Below are 20881 nucleotides of genomic sequence, written 5' to 3'. Positions count from 1 at the left end.
CAAAAATACGGAACGTGAGCGGACCGGGTCAGAACCAAGAGAGCACGCAGTACAGAGGGTTAGGCAAAGAATGGTCAGGAGAAGCCGGGGTCAAATACCAGAAGAGTAGAGAAGTACCACAGGAGTCAGCAGAGAGTAGTCAGGTGGGAGCAGAGGTCAAAATACCAGGAGGGATACGCAGTACAGGAGGAGCAGGCAAAGGATCGTCAGAGAACAGGGTCAGGTAAGTATTCTGGAGTCAAACAAATCACCAGGAACCTAAAATTAACAGGCAACCTGTGGCCAGCAGGCTGCCTGTTAAATACTGGCTAGCTGGGGTCATGTGACGTGGCCAGTGTCACATGACCCGCAGCAGGAAGTACAGCTGAGCACCGAGTGCCCAGCTCAGCGCTCAGATCCTGCCTGGTAGCTGGGGATGCCGGCCATGTGGCGGAGACATGCGCGGCCGGTCCGTCCCGCCCCTTATCACCAAGGAGACGAGGACGCTGTCCTCGCTCCTGCACAGAAACGGGATGCCGGCGGCGCTGAGGAGAGTGAGCGCCCCGGCGTCTCGTGACACCATTCCTCCCCTGCCAATCAGCTGTTTGCTCCAGAACAGGCACCAGAACAGTACCTTACACTGTGTAGTTGCTCAAAATAATGCCTTGTTTAAATGGGAACAGAGCAGCAATAACCAGACATGTCCACTACGCAACGTACAGAGCTGTGCTTTTCTGGTGTCTTGTGTCAGGCGCAGCAATTCCTGTGAGCAGCTGATTGGTGAGGATGCCTGGAGCCAGGCCTCTGCCGATCTGATATTGATAATCTATGCTTAGGATAGGCCATCTAGCTTAAAAAACCTGGAAAACTCCTTTACATTTTTTTTTTTATTTAAACATGTCAGCTCAACTAATGTAATTCCTTCTATTTCAGACATGCCATGTCCCTCTCACAAGGTCTATAATGCCTGTGGTTCAGCCAGACCAAGAACATGTCAAACCACGTAAGAGGCTCGGTGCTTTGTATTCCGATAACTTTTTTGTAAAGAGGCGGTTCTTTTCTATAATCTCGAACTCCTTAGGGCTAAATTGTTACACCAGTTTATGTATACGTGGTTTATTATCAAAAGAAACAATCACTAAAGTCATGTTGATCTCTCCGATGGGGTCATGCAGCATGGGTAAGGGGTTAGGTATAGCGAGTGAAGAGATAGCCTTCTTACCTGTCCAATAAGATGTCTGTTTACTTAAAGGGGTTTTGTGGGACTAGAATATTAATGACCTACCTTCAGGATAGGTCATCAATATCCGATTGGTGAGGGTCCAACCCCTGGCACTGCCACCAATCAGCTGTTTGATGAGAACAAATACCCCGCTCTAGTGAGTGATTTTTATAAAGGTTCCTGTCTGTACATTTACAGTATATAAATTTTCATTATGTTCCAGCTCAGAAGAACATTTCATAATGAAACATGATGAACATTTGGTTGAAGGATGTTTCTGCCCTGAGGGCACTATACGCTTCAGTCCAGCTGTGGACATATGCGTGTCAAATTGTGGTAAGGACTGTTTGGTCACGATTCATTTTTATTAAATAAATGAAAAATATAAAGAAAAACGTTAAAACACATTTATTTTCTTTTTTGCAATCATGCCATAATATACTGTTAAGGGTGGGTTCACATCAGCGTTATGTATTCCGTTATGGCTTTCCGTTAAATATGGTTATAACAGAAAATAACCGAATACATAAGATGGAAGTCAAAAAGGAAGCCTTTAAGAGGCATTCCGTTTTGATCCTTAATAATACAAGTCTATGGGCAGCATAACGGCTCCATTATGCAGGAGTCCAGTCCTGCATAATGGAAACCAGGACGGATCCGTTATGCTGCCTATAGACTTGCATTACGATGGAATGCAAAACGGAAGCCTTTAAAAGGCATTCCGTTTTGCTTTCCGTCATAATAGAAGTCTATGGGAATTATAACGGATCCGTCTGGTTCCCGTTATGCAGAACGGGCTTAATATTACTGCCAGATTTCCGCGATCAGTGATGAATGCGGCCTATGAAGGGTTCAATGATAGGGGGAGGTACGAACGCTGTGCCCCATTATTGTGCCCGCTACTTACAATGGAATGCGATTCGTGACAAAGTAATTAGTAACGAATCAAATTTCTTTGTGAAATTCGGCGAAGCAGCCGAATCTAACGTTTGATAACTTTGCTCATCTCTAGCTAAAACTAAAGGAGACTTATACGACTCCGATCACATCAGTAATACTGGCACGAACCTTACTTTATGCTAAATAATGAAAGCTTTTTTTTTTTCCAGGAGTCCACTGTTGATGGTGTATCTTTAGGATGTCATCAATATCTGATCAGTGGGGTCAGAGTCAGCAGGCCATGGCATTCTGATGCACTGTGCCCTCTTTCTAGGCCAGTGACGTCATTTTCATTGGACACATGGCCTATTTGCAGTTCAGTCCCAGGGCCACAACCTCTATACAATGTACAACACTGGAGCCCTCACCTCTTCAGACAGCTGATTGACGGGAATGTTGAGTCGGATCCCATCTGACCAGATATTGATGACCTTTCTTGAGGACAGGTCATCAATATTGAACTCCTGGAAAACCCCATTTAGGGTCCATTCACACGTCCGTTGTTTCTTTCCTGATCTGTTCCGTTTTTTGTGGAACAGATCTGGACCAGTTCTGTACCCATTCATTTTCAATGGGTCCTGAAAAAAAATCAGACATTGAGCTGTCCAATTTTTTTCAGGACCCATTGAAAATGAATGGGTACAGAACTGGTCCAGATCTGTTCCGCAAAAAACGGAACAGATCAGGAAAGAAACAACGGACGTGTGAATGGACCCTAACACTTATTTCAAGGCAAACACTTGTTGCCCTTAGTCTTAAGTATATTTTTCTGACACTTGCTTGGGTAACTTTGCCTTATATTTACAATGTGTTTTCTCTTTTAGGATGTGTTGGTCCAGATCATGTACCACGAAAGGTATGTCCCTTCCCCGAATTATTGTCACCATTTCCACTCTATGTAACAGTTTTTAAATATATACAGATGCACATAGAAAAATCCATTTATAGTTGTTTCCCGAAATTATTAAGCTGGGTTCACATCACGTTTTTGCCGTAACATAAATGTTGGGAGAAAAGCATACAAAAGCGCCGCACTTTTCTATCCTTCAGAATCCGGCAAAAAATGTTTATACTTTGTGGGGTTTTTCTCTGGTAGATAGGGTAAGTGGACGCAGTACAGAGGGAAAAGACAAGTTCTTAACGCAAAACTTCAGTGTTTATTCACACTTGAGGCAAATGCACAAAACAATGCGTTACTTTACAGTCTTGGTGTTTACTTCACACACAATGGAAAGTACATCTTGGTGTTACTTCACACAAATTGGAAAGTTCATACAAGACAAGTCACCTTGATGTCAGTTCTGCCTCCAGCAGTCCACGGCAGGCTTTAGGGGGCCTGTTTCCTCGGCCAATGGGTCTCAGCCCTCCAACCTCTCACCAAGCCTCAGATCCCAACACAGAGATCCTGCTGCTGAGCCCAGCTGCCTATTTAAGGACAGCCAGGTGCTGCCAAAAACCCGGAACGGCAATTAAAATCCAGTCCAGTATTTGACCCCACCTGGCTGCAAATCAGCCCAGCAGCACACGCGGGGAGGAAAATACCTGTTTTTCCCAGACCATTCCCCTCACTGTGCCACAACTTTTATTTTTTACAATGGAACTCTATGGTAAAACAGATGCCACTGTGTTGCACCCGCCTGAAGCATTTGTTTAGCGCATACGTTTTTTGTATATGTTAAATGGATTGCAAAAATGTAATGTGAACCCACCCTAAGAGGAATCTTTTGCTGTTGTACTTACAGTACTTGTATGGCTATCTTCCAGAGAGTCTGTCACCAGGAAATTCACTGGTAAACCAGCCACAATGCCTTGTAGGGCTACCTCAGTTGAATGTGATACCTTTCACTTAATGATCCCTTCCTTCATTCTTTAGAAAAAGTTAACTCATAGGCAAATAAGCAGTTAAGTGCACTGGGGGCGGGCTCAAGCCACTCTGTGCACAATTGCTCCTCCTATTTCCTCTGCCACCCCCTCCCTCTCCTTCTTGATTTAAAAGTCAATGTTCCTGCATGGTCCTCTTGAATGGCCTGCTCAATCAAGTAGAAGAGGAAGCAGGAGGAGCGCAGGATGGCTTGCTGAGGTTTTCGGCGATGAGTTGCACCTTAATCCTGCTGGAAGAATGTGGTATTACAGAATACCCGCTTAGGCCTTCAGTGTAAAGGGACTCAATGTTCTAGCTAGTAGAGGAGGCCTGAGCCGGGTAGTCATTTTTTTAAAACTTATTTGTGAATATCCAGCCCTTATGCTTTTACATGCCATCTATATCAGTTTAAAGCACTTGTATAAGTAGAATGGAGAAAACTTGCCATAAGGATACAGCCACACGCAGTGTCGGACTGGGGTTCCTAGGGCCCACCAGTGGGAGTCATTCTAGGGGCCCACCCTACAGCTGCCATAAACGGAAATATTACTTGTTCATTTTTTGGGCTTACATACATGAATCTTTGCAGTTTAGTACACAATACAAAACAGAATGGTATTGTGCACTGCACGATATCAAAGTGTTTATCATTAAGCAACTCATTGTAGTTGATAATGTATCTGTTATTTACAGTCAGTAGTAGTTTGGATAGCACTCACACATGGAAATTCCTTATCCTTGATGAACCACCCTTTCCCTCATCCTAAACAATATCCAAAGTAAAGTAAATGTTTGTCGGCATCTTCAAATAGAAAAGTGTACTGGAGTGAATAGGCCACCAGTTACATGCCATCCCTATAGGGTCTTTCTCAAGTGTCTTGACCACTTGAGTAAGACCCTATAGGAGTCGATACGTGGTGGTGAATGCCGTATTCACTCCAGTAAACTTTCACACTTCAAGAAGTCTCAGAAAAGTTAGGCAGCCAAGGGCTACCTTTGTTGTATCTTCAATCAAGATGGCCACAGTGGTCTCTTCGTGTGCAAATGGATGAGGCAAGTATGTTTTTTTTTGTTTGTTTTTAACTGCCATTTCAGGGAAAATCGATTCAGCTTTGCAGCAAATCAAAATTTTCCTGAATTTCAAATCGAAGTCCACTTTGGATACTTTGGTTCGTTCAGCCCTAAAAGTGACCTAGCATTTTGCTAAGGGGTCTGCCACTAGTTTATGTTGCTCTTAGACACCATAAAACTGGTGATAGATGCCCTTTAAAAAAAAAACTGAAATACACCTATTTCATTTTCTATTTATGTGTCACGTTTCTATCATAAAAACCAAAAGCTAACTGTCAATACTAGATTACACCTACCCTGTATCACTGTATAACTGGCTATCAACTGAACCGGCGGTCTATGCAGTATTCTCAGGTCTGCGCAGGAAGAACACGTGCTCTGGTGAAGTCACTTTGCTGTTCACATTACACAGCATTCCCGTTAGTCCTAGATATAAGAATGCTTAATACTATCATTTCATTCATTGTAAAGAGGAAACTGTTCTGCATTACTTTATTTTACAACTGTTAAAGATGTGGCCTATATAGGGATTCTCTGGGAAAAAAGATTTTTGGCAAGTGCCCGCAGCCTGCCTCTCTAAACAGATGATTCATGCTTACCTGCTCCCCACCACTTTGGTTCTCCACACTGCCGTCTGCATATCCATGTTCTGTTCTGCACTGTGTTTACATCTGGCACAGTGTGGCCATATCAGTATGCTCTGCTGCAGCCAATGACTGGCTTCAGCAGTGACATGGCCACAAGCAGCATGTCATTGCATGTCATTGGCAGAAGCAGAGCACTTGACTATGCCCATGCTGTGGTGCATATAAACATTGCGGGGAACGTAAAATGGACATGCAGGATCAGACACCGCGTGTGCGCAGTGAGGGGTAGGGAGATTTAACAGAACAAATGTCCATCAGATCTCCCTACTCCCCACACTATGCAGGCGCGGTGATCGGATAGATGTTCGGTTGAAGAGATCTCCCTGCCCGCTGATACACACGTGCGGTGTATCCCGACGGGAGTAATTAGCCGCGCGTGCGCACTTGTCCATCATTTTTCCCTACCCTTGAACGGCTGCAGAAGTTTCCCTACCGTCGCTGTGCGCCTGTGCAGCGCGGCACACCTCCTTCCAAAGCTGGGAACGTCATGTCCGGTGTGGCCGCGGCACAACAGGAAGTGACGAGGGTAGGGAAATTTATCGGGTAGGGAAATTCGTTAGAACACCGGCAGGTGGAGAAGAACATTTGCATATGGATAATGTCAGCCAGTTTAATAGGGATAATTGTGGTGACAGAAACCTTTTAACCCCTTAAGGACTCGGCCATATTTCACCTTAAGGACCAGGCCATTTTTTGCAAATCTGACCAGTGTCACTTTAAGTGGTGATAACTTTAAAACGCTGTGACTTATCCAGGCCATTCTGAGATTGTTTTTTTGTCACATATTGTACTTCATGACACTGGTAAAATGGAGTAAAAAAATGTCATTTTTATTTATAAAAAAAAATACCAAATTTACCAAAAATTGCAAATTTCCAAGTTTCAATTTCTCTACTTCTATAATACATAGTAATACCTCCAAAAATAGTTATTACTTTACATTCCCCATATGTCTACTTCATGTTTGGATCATTTTGGGAATGATATTTTAGTTTTTGGGGACGTTACAATGTTTAGAAGTTTAGAAGCAAATCTTGAAATTTTTCAGAATTTTTCAAAAACCCAATTTTTAGGGACCACTTCAGGTCTGAGGTCACTTTGTGAGGCTTACATAATAGAAACCACCCGGCGATGATCGGAAATACATAGGACGTACCGGTACGCTCTGTGTCCTTAAGGACCGGTACGCCCTATGTCCTAAACAGGTTAAGGGTGGGTTCACACTTGCGTTCTGGCATTCTGCTATAGGTTCTGATTATAATGGAACGCACAGACGGAATGCAAAACGGAAACCTTTAAGAGGCATTCTGTTTTGATCCGTCATAGTAGAAGTCTATGGGCAATAATAACGGATCCTGGCGACAGTACTTTGTTTTCCGTCTTGCATAACGGAGACCAGACCAGACCGTTATACTTGCCCATAGACTTCTATTGTGACTTATCAAAATGGAATGCCTCTTAAAGGTTTCCGTTTTTCATTCTGTCGGGGTATTCAGTTATAAATGGAGCCTATAACGGAAAGCAAGAACGCAAGTGTAAACCCACCCTTATTTGCTTGTATACAGTAATTTTGGTACTGGCAATTGATGGTGCGGGCAGCAGGTGAGAATGCAAGACCTGTGCCCGCATCATAATTGCAACATAAAATGACAGCAAGTTGCAGAAAGGAAAACTACAACTCCCAGCAGGTCCTGAAGGTTTGCATCTGACAAGGCATGCTGGGAGTTGTACTTTCCAAGGGGGGGGGGGGGGGGGAGGCAATAAAATGTGAATAATATTTTTAATTTAATAGTATTTTAACAGTTATTACTGGAATTTATGGTATTACCTATCTGGACTAGCCTGAGACAGAGAGCGTGACGTCCACTGCCTCAGCTCTATCTGTCTTGCTCACAGGCAGGAGGCAGCTAACTGCTGGGCACCCTCGGCACACTATAAACCCTGCACTCTGCAGTCTCCAGGGCGCGGCGGGAAACCTTACTGGCTGCGTGCCTGCGCTGCGTAGGGATGCTCTGTACGGAGAACGCAGCGCAGGCACGTCACGTATGAGGAGGCGGGGCCCACGAGCAGCGCTGCGGGGAGCGATCTGTAGAGGAAGCGCTGGGCACTGGCGGGCGGCGGCTATGGCAAGTGAAGTGGCGAGGTGAATGATCATGGCCTGGATCAGTCATCTCGCCACGCCCACTTATATGACAAGTCTGAGGAATCGTGCTCATTGAAGTGGCAGGCAGCGGTGCTGGCCAGCTGGAAGCTGGAGAGCTGCCTGCCGCACTCACTAATCATTATGAATGAAAATGCCAGGGGCCCACCGAGGGTTTACCCGGTTCCCCGGTGGGTCAGTCCGAGTCTGGCCACACGGTCAGGTTTCCTATTGCAGTTTTTGAAGCCAAAATCAGGAGAGAGTATAAAGGACAGATACAGTTCCTCCACTTTTTTTTTTATTCACTCCTGGTTTTGGCTTCCAAAACTGAATCAGGAAACCTGACCGTTAGTGTTGGGCGAGCATCCTCGTCCGAACACCATTTTGACTCAAGTCTCCTCTCCGCACGTTTGTTGGCTACTACGCAGCCAGTAAACGTGCGGGGAAGTACTGGCACTCACTGTAATGCCGTAGCCATGTTGGTTACTTCCATTAGTGATTGGCTGGCCGGAACGCGTCACGTATAGCACCCGATGACACATGGTTCGGCTCAGTCAGGGAGAGCTGCAGCAGAAGGGACAGATAGTGTAGGGACAGGAATAGTTTTTTATTTTTAGGCAGGGTTTAGTCTTGAAAGGTGTTAGAGACTCAAAAAGTCATTTTAAGGACTATTGTTTTATCTGGCTGTAATATCTATTATTAGCGCAATCTGCGCTAAATTGCGTGCAATTGTTTGGCCGCTGCAGACAGTGACACAACCTCTGCTACATCTGTTGTGTTACATTTGCGCATCCTAAACATCTGTGACATTCAGCACACCTGTTTGGCCGCTTCTGACAGCGACATTACCTGAGCTCCATCTCCTGTATAACGTTTGCACATCCTAAATATCAGTGACATTCAGTTTAATATTTTCGCCGCTGGTGACAGCGACATTACCTGCACTACATCTCCTGTATAACGTTTGCGCATCCTAAATATCTGTGACATTCAGTTTAATTTATTTGCGCATACACTTACAAAACCTGCGCTACTCTACGTGTGACATACATGCAAGCATATATACCATTTAATATGCTCAAGGCGAGCAGTAAGGGATGGGGAAGTGGCCATGCTGCTGATGGTGCACGAAGAGGCCGTGGCCCTGGGCGCAGTGAAACTGTGCCTGCTGCCAGAGCACAAGAAACACACTCACCCACGATACCTAGCTTCATGTACCAGTTTGCAGGGTGGCGCAGGACACGACTCTCGAAGTCACACCAGTGCGACCAGGTGGTCGGTTGAATTGCAGCAGATAATGTCAGTTAAGCACCACCCTGTCTTCCACAAAGTCCAGTCTCAGTAGCCAAGAGTCTGGTCAACAGAATCCTTACCCTGATCCTCCTTCCCCCCACCATGGAGAGTCTTGGCAAACAAGTGATCCACGAGGAGCTCTTTTGATCGCCATTCCTTGATTTGGCCCTCTTGAAGAGGGACATGAGGAGATCTTGTACACAGACACAGTTGCCAATAAGTCAACGGCAATTAGTGTCTCAAGAGGTTGATGATGAGGATGAGACACAGTTGTCAATAAGTGAGGTTCTTCTTAGGTCAATAAGTCAGGAGGATGACTAGAGTGAGTAAGTGGAAGAGGAGGTGTTAGACGATAAAATCACTGACCCAACCTGCAAGCAAAGCGAGGACAGCAGTACAGAGGCGGAGGGATCTGCAGCACTGGAACAGGCTGGAAGAGGCAGTAGGGTGGCAAAAGGGAGAAGGTGGGCCACACCAAACAGGCCCACAACTGTTCCCCGGAGCACCCCCTTGCGGCAATTTCCCTTTCAAAGGGGTATGTGTTCCGCAGTTTGGCACTATTTTGAGGAAAGTGATGACGATAAAAGAATTGTAATTTGCAACCAGTGCCGTACCAAAATGAGTAGGGGCGTGAACACTAGCAACCTCACCAGCATGATCCGCCACATGGCATCAAAGCACCCTAATAGGTGGGCCGAACGCCTAGGTCCAAAAACAGTGTCTACAGGTCACACCACTGCCTCCTCTTACCTGTGTTACGTGCTGGCCAATCCCCTTTCCAAGACGCAGCCCGGATGCCTCCCGCCATGCACCTGGACCTTCACAAGCACCATCAGCTAACACATCCACTTCTGTGTCCCAGTGCAGTGTACAGAGGTCTATACCCCAGACTTTTGAATGAAAGCGCAAATACCCAGCCACCCACCCACAGACCATAGAACTAAATGCGCACCTTTCCAAATTGCTGGCCCTGGAAATGTTGCCATTTTGGCTTGTGGACACTGAGGCTTTCCGCCGCCTCATGGCGGCGGCTGTCCCGCAGTACTCTTTCCCCAGCCGCCAATATTTTTCACTGTGTACAGTCCCAGCATTACACCAGCATGTGTCCCGTAACATCACTCGTGCCCTGACCAACGCAATTAGTGGGAAGGTCCACTTAACTACTGACACATGGACAAATGCTTTTGGCCAGGGACACTACATTTCGCTGACGGCAGACTGGGTGAATGTTGTGGAGGCCGGGAGCTAGTCATATCCTGGGATGGCACAGGTGCTACCGACGCCAAGGATTGCGGCCCCTACTTCCATCAGGATTTCCGCCACACCTACATTAGTGGTTGCAATCCCTTCTTCTCCTCCTCGACCTCCTCCTCCACTTCCACCTCTGAATTCTCATCTTGCAGCACCAGTCAGCCATCAGTCAGTAGCTGGAAGCAGTGTAGCACTGCAGTGGGGAAGCTGCAACAGGCCGTGCTTAAACTGATCTCCTTAGGTGACAAACGGCACACCGCTGCAGAGCTGTGACAGGGAATAAGGGACCAGATTGAGCTGTGGCTCTCGCCACTTAACCTACAACCAAGCATGGTTGTGTCTGATAATGGCCGTAACTTGGTGGCAGCTTTGGATCTCGGCAAGCTTAAACACATACCATGCCTAGTCCACGTGTTCAACTTAGTGGTTCAGCGGTTTCTCAAAACCTACCCCAATTTGCCTGAGCTACTGGTGAATGTGCGCCGCGTGTTTGCCCATTTCCGGTCTGGCAACGCTGCAGCAGTGCTTGCAATTGCCAGCTCACCGACTGTTGTGCGAGGTGAGCACGCGCTGGGACTCCACGTTCCACATGTTGGCCAGGCTTTGTGAGCAGCCGAGGGCAGTAGTGGAATACCAGCTGCAACATGGTTGTCGCCTTTCCAGTCATCTTCCGCTCTTCACAAGCGACGAGTGGGCATGGTTTTCTGACCTCTGTGAGGTTTTATGCAACTTTGAGGAATCAACACAGATGGTGAGCGGCGAGGTTGCTATTATCAGCGTAACCATGCCACTTTGGTGTCTACTGAAATGCTTGCTGCTCACAATGAAGGCGGACGCTTTGCATGTAGAAGTGGTGGAAATGGGAGAAGACAGTACACAGGGTGATAGCCGGACCACACTTAGTTCGTCTTCTCAGCCTGAATTGGATGATGAGGAGGAGGAGGAAGAGGAGGAGCAGGAGACGGTTGCCTCCGCTACAGAGAGTAGTACCCATAGCAGGTTTATTCCATCTGTTCAGCGTGGATGGGCCGAAGAGGAGGAAAAGGATGAGGAGATTCAGAGTCCTCCTCCTGATGAGGACAGTGAAGTCTTGTCTGTTAGGACTCTGGCACACATGGCTGACTTTATGTTATGCTGCCTTTCCCATGAACCTCGCGTTATAAGCATTTTGGCCAACACTAATCACTGGTTGATCACTCATCTCGACCCCCGCTACAAAGAGAACTTCTTATCTCTCATTCCTGTGGTGGAGAGGACTAGCAAAATGGTGCAAGACCAGAAGGTCCTTGTGGATAAATTGCTCCAAAAATTTCCAGCTGACAACACTGGCGGCAGAGTACGTAGTTCCTTGGGCAACCGAGGAGGGGAGACGAGGGGAACACACAGCAGTTCCAACAGAGGCAGGGCAACACTCTCCAAAGCCTGGGACAGTTTAATGATCTTTTCCTGTGAACCAGATACCCTCCCCTCTTCAGAGCAGGGGGTGCCTGGTTTAATGTTCGGGTTCTCCCATTGACTTCCATTGTGCTCGGCATCCCGAGGTGTTCTATTCGAGCACTTTGGTGCTTGATCAACACTACTGACCGTGTGCCTGTACCCTTATGAGATGCAATGACATATATCTGGGGTGCAAATATTAAATAATTAGTGGGTTATTTCTGTACAGTTTGGAGAAAAATTCCAATTCGGCTGCCAGGACTGCACTTGCATTGAGGGTGGTAGTGGAATAACTTGTCAAAAACACAAGTGCAAGAAGAGGACTGAAGTTCACTGTGACTTAGAAGGTTTCTATCCTGAAATCCAGACCAGCCCCTCCGATCCCTGCTGTGAAGAGACTGTGTGCAGTAAGTACTGCTTGTTTTGCCATTAAAGGGAATCTGTCATCTCAGAAACACACCCCTGAACTAGAGTAAGCGGTGTATAGTGTAAGTGACGGAGAGTCCGATTATGTCATTTTTATCTTCATACTCTCTTGGGTTCAAATACTGGGCTCCCACAAACTGGCAGTGAAATGCATTGAGAGGACTCCTGAGCTCATGCATATAATGGAGAGGACTCAAAGAGGAGTCCTCTCAATGCATTTTACTGCTGGTATGTGGGAGCACAGAGATGGAACGCAAGTGAGTATGAAGATGAAAATGACATGCAGTAACTGTACTCAGCACCACTCACATTATACACCGCTTACTCTAGTTTGAGGGGTGTTTTGGAGATTACAGATTCCCTTTAAGGGATTTTCCAAGTTTTCTCAATGATGGCATCTCCTATTAATGTTAGTATGTTATTCTTGAGGTCCATTGTGACCTCCAAGTTGTATCAAATGCATCTTGGCAAGACGTAGATGACAGATGTATGGGAGAGTGACTGCAGGATCAGAACTTATATAATCGGTTACCATGGGGACACATAGGTCTGCAGGTGTTGTTTGTCATTTTAGATGCACCAGGATCATTTTAAATTGATAGCAAAGATGGATATAAACTTTAACTCTTTTCTTTCTGACTGCTTGGAAGGAACACTGACAAAGTCTCTCGATCATGACAATGAAAGGGATGTGGAAACACTACAGACTCTTCATAGTGCTGTTAGACGTAGTGCCATTCTCGTCCTTAGGCGTCCTGCACACGAACGTGTGCTTCCCGTTGCCGTATTGCGGACCGCATTTGCGCATCCGCAATACACGGGCACCGTTCCGTGTTCATTCCGCATCACGGATGCGGACCCATTTACTTCAATGGGTCCGCAAATCCGGAGATGCGGAATGGAAGCACGGAACGGAACCCTACGGGAGCACTACGGAGTGCTTCTGTGGGGTTTCGTCCCATACTTCAGTTCCGCAAAAAGATTGAACATGTCCATTAAAGTGAATGGGTCCACGATCCGCTGCGGCTGCCCCACGACCACTGGGCGCACACGTTCGCGTGCAGGAGGCCTTAGGCTGTGTCCGGTTGGATGGGTGGAGTGTGACAATACTGCAACACCTGACACAGCTTCTGGACAAGAGTGACGCCATCTATGAATATTTAGAAGGAGCTGACACTCCACTGAGCGCTCCCACAGCTGGAATTGCTGTGATTTATTTTGTGTTACTTATTTAAAGCTACAATTTCACTCCGCGGGTGGAAGGAGGTTATTAGGAGACGAGCTCCCACAAAAGCCATTCAATTAGACGTGTGCTGAGGTCTCACTACGATTAAGAAGATTTATTTTATGTGTATTATTTATTTTTGATTAACCTAGATTTCTGAAACAGAAAATTTTTGCTAATTAAACTATAAAAAATAAATGTAGGACTCCATCCAGGAATGTACCAGTCACATAATGTGCTGAGGTACTGTACTTTAATCAGCGATTCCCTTTGCAGAGTGTGACAGAAGTAGATGTGAAACTGTATCTCCCACCTGTGAGCTCGGCTATAAAGCTGTGGGTAGCATTCCAGAGGGACACTGCTGTATTCAGTATCAATGTGGTAAGATATATCTATCTAATATCTGTTTCCTGTCTATCTATCTATCTATCTATCTATCTATCTATCTATCATCTTCAAATGTTTGTTTTTCCTGAGTTTTCAAAAAAAGTTTGTATAATGGCTGTGCTTCATTGTATAATCATAACTGAAGGTTAATAAGTCTTTTTTGGGGCTTCCTATTGTCTTTTTTAGCCTAATTATTCCCCTCTTCTGCTGCATAGCTAGATGCATTTTTCTAACAAGCAGGGGGTGTCTCCCTTCTATGGAAGCACTGTACTGCTGTGACGTCCTTTCCCTTACTTCTCATATATTTTTTGTAAGCTCTTGAGCTCACAGAACAGATAAGACGGGGGAGATCACACTTACAGACACACAGGAGGCAGAAGCAGTTCTTTTATCAGGCTCAGGATCTCAGCTCGCTCTGACACGCCACCACTTCCTCTCTGCTATTTTCTTTGTTTCTGTTATAATGGATGGATCTCAACCTGCGGCCCTCCAGCTGTTGCAAAACTACGACTCCCAGCATGCCCTAATAGCTGTAGGCTGTCCAGGTATGCTGGGAGTTTTAGTTCTGCAACAGCTGACCCTTTATAGTGGCGTTAGACATAGTGCCATTCTCTTCCATAGATTGGGTCCAGTGGAATGGTTGAGTGGGACTCTATTGCACTACGTGACAGCTTCTAGACCAGAATGGTCCATCTATTAATATACTGTATACAAGGAGCTGACACTCAACTGAGCGCTCCCGCAGCTGGAATTGCTGTGATTTATTTTATGTTTATTATTATTTATTTTTTATTATCCTACATTTCTGAAACACAACTTTTTTGATAATTAAACTATAAAAAGTAAAAGTAGAACTCCATTCAGGAATGTGTCAGTCACCAGCCTTCATTTTGGTAGTGCACTTTAATCAGCGATTCCCTTTATGTCCTTTAATATTTAAATAGATTTTTTTCTATATGCTGTTACTGATACATGTTGCCTTGAAGACAGTATATAAAATCAATTATTACTGTCTTTACAGTTCCAAAGAAAGTTTGTGTGCACGGCAATGCAGAATATATGGTAAGGGAAGCTTGAAACGAGAGATGTCATCTGTTGGTATATATGTACACAGTTAGTTATTCATTGTCCAAACCCTTAGCAAATGAACTAATTGTCCATTGCAGTTGAATATTTATGTAAGTCAATTTTTTTCCTATTTCCTGGACCACATAGCAGTCAGGCTACGTGACTGCTATGCTGTAGGGGCTGGGCACTAAGTGCTTCTATTACTCGCTGTGACACTATCACAGCAGATATCTGCAGCCACCATTAGGGGGAGCTCACTGTATACAAATGTATACAGCCCGACTGATCTCATCAACGTCGACCGTATTCAAACTCAGAAACTCAATAGGGGTAATTTATGATCAGAAATACGCCTATATTAGACTTATTTCTGGCACAGGGATATTTTAGCTGCAAACTATGACTTTTCTCCATTCACGCCAGGTTTAAAAAAGTGGGCGTGGCGTGGGAAGGCAGGCCCATCTCATTCAAGGAAGCTTGCTTACATTTAGACTGGCGCTGGTGCAACAGGCCCACGGGTTTCAGCATCTGGGGTATCCCTTGCCCCCTAGGAAGTTTCTACGAAATATGTCCCTCTTATAGAGCAAATAAACGTGACACCAGCTGCGGTTAAGCAGCGGAAGCACAAGGCTCCCTTTGGTAGATGGTAATGTTGGTACCCAGAGGTAGGGTTGCCAGAGTGGTGCAGGGTGGCCTACAGTCTCTGTAGATGTTATATACACGTGTCACGACTTGATTGTATGGAAGTTCAACAGTTGCTTTACTTTGCATAAACGATAATCCAAATAATCCACAGAACTGGTCTTGGTTCCCAGCAAGTTTTAGCAGGACTTTGGCAGGCAAATACTTTTGCAGAACAAACTTTTCTCTGCTAAATCTGTGGTGTACTCAATCAGCCCTGCTATGTCAGCAATATTAAATAGAAGTGCTTTCCTTTCTGCTTGTTGCTGTTGTTCTGAGTCTGTCTCTCCAGGAAGTTCTTGTCCTGGCTGGATTTTATGGAGAGCTCAGTCCCTCAGGGACAAGCGTCTGCTGTTTCTCCCTACAGCATGGCATACAGGAGCCAACTAGTTCTCTCTAGACCGTACTGTCTCCTCGGAGGAGAGTCTCTAAGAGAGCTGGAAAGCCAGGTTCCACCCTCTGTAAAGTAGCACTGCCAAATCTGCTGCCACCCGCTGGGGAACCAGGTTATTACATGAACGATACAAATGCATAAGGCTAGTTTCACACTAGTGGCAGGGGAGTCCAGCAGGCTGTTCCGTCGGGTGAACAGCCTGTCGGATCCGTCTTGCCGCTTGTTCACGTGTGCCCCCAGACTGCCGCTCCGTCCATTGACTATAATGGGGGCGGGGGCGGACTAAAAGTACTGAATGTCATAGTTTTAGTCTGGCTGCCTCTCGCCATGCGCTGACGTGCTGCCGCCGGAACTCCGCCCCCGCCCCATTATAGTCATGGGGACGGAGCTGCAGTCCGGGGGGCACACGTGAACTAGCGGCAGGACGGATCCGACAGGCTTTTTACCCACCGGAACAGCCTGCCGGACTCCCCTGCAGCTAATGTGAAAGTACCCTAAGAAAAAATGCACACTACATGGAGGACCTGGAATAAAGACATAAGATAAAATGGTTATTGCATATACAGACATAAGCAGGGTTTAGGAGTGGTAATGCCACTTGGGGGCGTAACACTGGATATGCCGAAGTTATGTAGAGGCCGGGGCCTCTACATAAAGTCGGCGGATCCACTGCCAGCGCAGAGGCTTATTAAGACCCCCAATATTTTCCGGTAACATTATGGACACCATGACAGATCCTGATGGACCCCATTGTAGTCAGTGGGGTCCATAACGCATTGTCAGAGCCTGTTGTGTGATAACCTACTGCAGTCAATCACTCGCCTCAGTGATCTTGTACTGTATATAGTGCTGAGGCCAGTGGTTTGCGGCAGCAGCCATGTTCAGTGTTTGGCACATTATTGTTGCAGCCAAAACATTATATAATGTCTGCAGTGGCAGGGGGAATGAGGGAGGGGTGGCGAAGATGGAAGGTAGGGGGTTCATTCATTAAACTGATAGGTTCCCTGCCAGTTTAAAACAAAATGGAATATATAATAAGAGAATGGCCTTATGTTTGAGTCAAATTTTTATGTTACACCTATTTAGATTTAAATTTTTGGGCAATTTCTTAAAAAATTTTCATGCCCCTGTATTTAAAAATAATACTAAAATCTTGCAGTTTTCGCACTGTTCAATAAGTCTAGTAATAGGATAACCCTTCATGTTAAGCAGAGATCCTTTTTCAGCAGTCATGTCATTATCATCACAGACAGGAATACAATGATAGATAAAACATCTGTATTGATAACCTCGGATCACACCCTACACAAAAGGTGATGTCACAGCTCCTCTCCTCCTCTCCCTCCCTGCACAATGACCTCTGCACAGGTCACAGAGCATGTCTAGAACCCTCAACCATAGAAGTCAATGAGTCCTCTCCAGTCTTTTGTGCCTATAGTCCATGTGGCTGCTGTAAAGCATAGCTCTAAGGCCGCATTCACCTGACCGCGGTTCCGGACCCTAAACCCTATCCGTGCCTCCACACCGTAAAAGATGGATACATGTTCTATCTTTCGCTGCATCTTGCAGATCACAGACCCATCAGAGTCGATGGGTCCACTCTGCAATGCGAAGTTCACACGGCCGGTGCCTGTGTTTCGCGGAGCTGCAGTTTTGTGGGCACGGCGGCACCACTGGCACGATGGCAGACCCAATAATCATATTCAGGAAACAGAATGCAAAAGAAATTAATAAAAAGAGGTTAGAAAGAAAAGAACAAGTATCAATATATCGGTTTTTCATTAGCAGAAAAAAATACAGGTAAAAAACTTTCCCTTTAATGTAATTGTATTTTTTCAAAGATCTGCTGACAAATAATAAATTATGAGTTTAAAAAAGGTGTTTTAGGAACAGCCTGGTTTGTAATGAAACCAGTGACTGAACTGCTTGTGCAAGTGTCATTCATAATCTTGACAAATGTGTGAATTTTTCTGCAGGTTGAATACTCAATATTGAATAGTCAATAAATCACATCACTTCAGTTCATATGAATGAAAACACATTACTCATTGAAAAACAATGACATTTTCTGTCCGCAGCCGGGGGCCCCAGTCCATACTAATGACTGCCAGAGCTGTGTGTGTGAAGAACGTGCGAACAGCACCACGGGGCTGGAGATTACCTGTACAGATGTCCCATATAATGTACAGTGCCCATTGGTAAGTACTAGGGATGAGCAAAGTTCTCAAAAATTCTATTTGGCTGCTTCGCCGAATTTTACAAAAAGATTCGCTTCGTGACGAATGACTTCATCTTTGTAAATAGCGGGTGAAATGACAGGGAGCGGCGATTGCGCCGCCCCCGTCTTTGAACCCCTCAGATGCCACATTTATTGCAGCCTCTGAGATCCATATTAAAGCATTTTAGTGGTTGCTAATTAAAATAAAAATTTTATTGCACTTATCTCATCCATTTGATTGTGAAGAGGCCACCGCGGCCATCTTGCTTGAAGATCCAGCGTGAAATGTTGCGCAGTGCGTGATGACATTATCACGTTGGCCGGCGTGGTGATGTCCTACGTCACCGTGCACCAGATTTCGCACAGGATCTTCAAACAAGATGGCCGCGGCGGCCTCTTTGCACTCAGATGGATGAGTTAAAGGGGGTTTCTCATCTCAGACAATGGGGGCATATCGCTAGGATATGACCCCATTGTCTTATATTGAGAACGGAGCCCCCGAAAGTGAAGGAGAGCGCACTGCGCATGATCAGAGCCGCCCTCCATTCATTTCTATGGGGCCGCTGAAAATAGCAGAGCGCTGGCTCGCCTATTGCCGTCTGCCCCATAGAAATGAATGGGAGCATGGGCTGCGCATGCACGGCACGCTCCCATTCACTTCTATGGGAGAGGCGGGGATTAGCGCTTGGTGGTGGACGGACCCCAGGAAATCTGGGGTTTTCCAGCCACAGCGCTCCCCGCTCCATTCACGATATAGGTGCGGGTCCTACCTATCAGACAATGGGGGCATATCCTAGCGATATGCCCCCCTTGTCTAAGAATGGAATACCTCTTTAAGTATGATTTTTTTATTTTTTTTTACCGAGAAAATAGATTCGTTACGAGGAAATTAGACTTTGCGGTGAATCTAATTTTATTTGAAATTCGGATTGAAGTCCACTTCGTGAACTTTGATTCGCGCAACACTAGTAAGTACAAATTGGACTGTAAACTCATCATTGCAGGAGACCCCCAAATACTATAGTCTTTTTCTAGGTCTACCATTAGGGCATTACAGATGGTACTGCTGAAGGCGCCCAAACTCACCAGTCACTACATGGCCTTTGTTTCACCTACGTGTAAATGTACAGGCCCCAAATAGTATTCTATCCCCCTCCCCCATGGACCCACTCAGTATATGGTATGGGCCAGAGAGAGACTACAAAAAAAGGTTCATATCATTCCCCTCATAGGATGATGGACACAGTAGGCCGGTGTTTGAGGCCTAGACCGATTGCTCATACAGGACAAAGATACTTTTAGTGGAAGCCCTGCCTCTGACAATCCCATACTGTAGGTGTAACACAATGGGTGAAATCTGCAATAACTTTGCAACAAAATGGTAAATTCTAATAATAATTATGGGCATGGCTAAATGCGTCTTGGACGTGGGTAAGGCATGCCGAACCTGAACTATGGCTGAGTTGTGCCGGAAGCCACGGGCGTGGGTAAGCCTGGAGAGGGCGTACCCTATTGGAGTGTGTGAAAAAAGGGGTGGGAGGGAGGGGCAAGTGAGACACACCACCTGAGGGAAGGAATTGGCAGGTATATATGGGGAGCAAACGCCCTGCCCACAAATACAGGCTGAAATCAGCCTTAATACTTATGGGCATGGCTAAATGCGTCTTGGACGTGGGTAAGGCATGCCGAACCTGAACTATGGCTGAGTTGTGCCGGAAGCCACGGGCGTGGGTAAGCCTGGAGAGGGCAAAAAGACAAGTACACTATGTTGTCTACACTGGTTTATTCATATTCTTCCAGCCCGCATGACCTATAACGCCAACAACTGAAAAGCTTGAGAAATTTCCCGGTGTGGATTCGGAATGTATCTGTTGAAGCAAGATGACCTCCAGCGCCCCATGGATCGAATAACGTGAGCGGGGACTTGGTGTTTCGAAGCTGACGATGCCGCCCCGATACGTAACGAGTGACCCGAAATGGCTCCTGGGTCGTACCCCAGACCTGCCGCCAGAGAGCGGATGTGGGACGTGAATTGGTTCGAAGTGAGGGGTTTGTTCTTGAAGGGCAGGAGCAGACTGTCAGGAGGCGCTGTGTGCAACAGGGACAATAATTTATTGAGGATCTGGACTGGACACCAATTATTCCGGGTAGGGAAATATTTAATTTCAGTGGATGGCCCTGTCTGGTTTGTTTTGGTTGACGGAATGCTGAGTACATAATAGTTATAGTGCCACGACAGTTGTTCTTTGCGAAGACCGCCGGGTCTCGGAGAGCTGCCGGTGAACTCTCCTGGCAGGAGGAAGCCGTAAAAACTTAGAAACATGGCCGCTTGGATGACCGTGCTGGTCAAGGGCCAAAAAGGATCGCCGTCCAGGGCAGAAGACAAATCCCTGAACAGCTTGCCGGACACCGGCTGTCTGCGGGTGGCAGCCTGTTTTGCATTTTCCTGTATTCCCCTGAGGGCCGCCTTGATGACCTGGTTGGACAAGATAGAAGAAGAACCCGGATTACTGAGCATAAAATGGAGTTGAAGGCCTGCTAGGTATAATTTGATAGTATTATATGAGAGCTTTTGTTGGGAATGGCAGAAGGCTATGAACGCCAGTAAGTAAGATATTTCGTCGCGGCCGCCCTGAGGATAG

At 46.0% G+C, this 20881-nt stretch overlaps 1 protein-coding gene across 1 annotated transcript in view; it reads left to right on the top strand.

Annotated features, from left to right (window-relative positions):
• LOC120980025 (mucin-2-like) overlaps positions 1 to 20881 on the top strand; it is a 144030-nt gene that overhangs the window by 90405 nt on the left and 32744 nt on the right. The window contains exons 39-45 of the mRNA XM_040408890.1: positions 913 to 982; positions 1425 to 1537; positions 2965 to 2996; positions 12070 to 12247; positions 13768 to 13872; positions 14900 to 14940; positions 18100 to 18219. Of these exons, the coding sequence (XP_040264824.1) occupies positions 913 to 982; positions 1425 to 1537; positions 2965 to 2996; positions 12070 to 12247; positions 13768 to 13872; positions 14900 to 14940; positions 18100 to 18219 (659 nt within the window). The remainder of the gene's footprint in view (positions 1 to 912; positions 983 to 1424; positions 1538 to 2964; positions 2997 to 12069; positions 12248 to 13767; positions 13873 to 14899; positions 14941 to 18099; positions 18220 to 20881) is intronic.

Source organism: Bufo bufo, chromosome 10 (genome assembly GCF_905171765.1).
Source record: "Bufo bufo chromosome 10, aBufBuf1.1, whole genome shotgun sequence".
NCBI lineage: Eukaryota > Metazoa > Chordata > Amphibia > Anura > Bufonidae > Bufo > Bufo bufo.
This window is presented reverse-complemented; position numbering and strand designations above follow the sequence as displayed.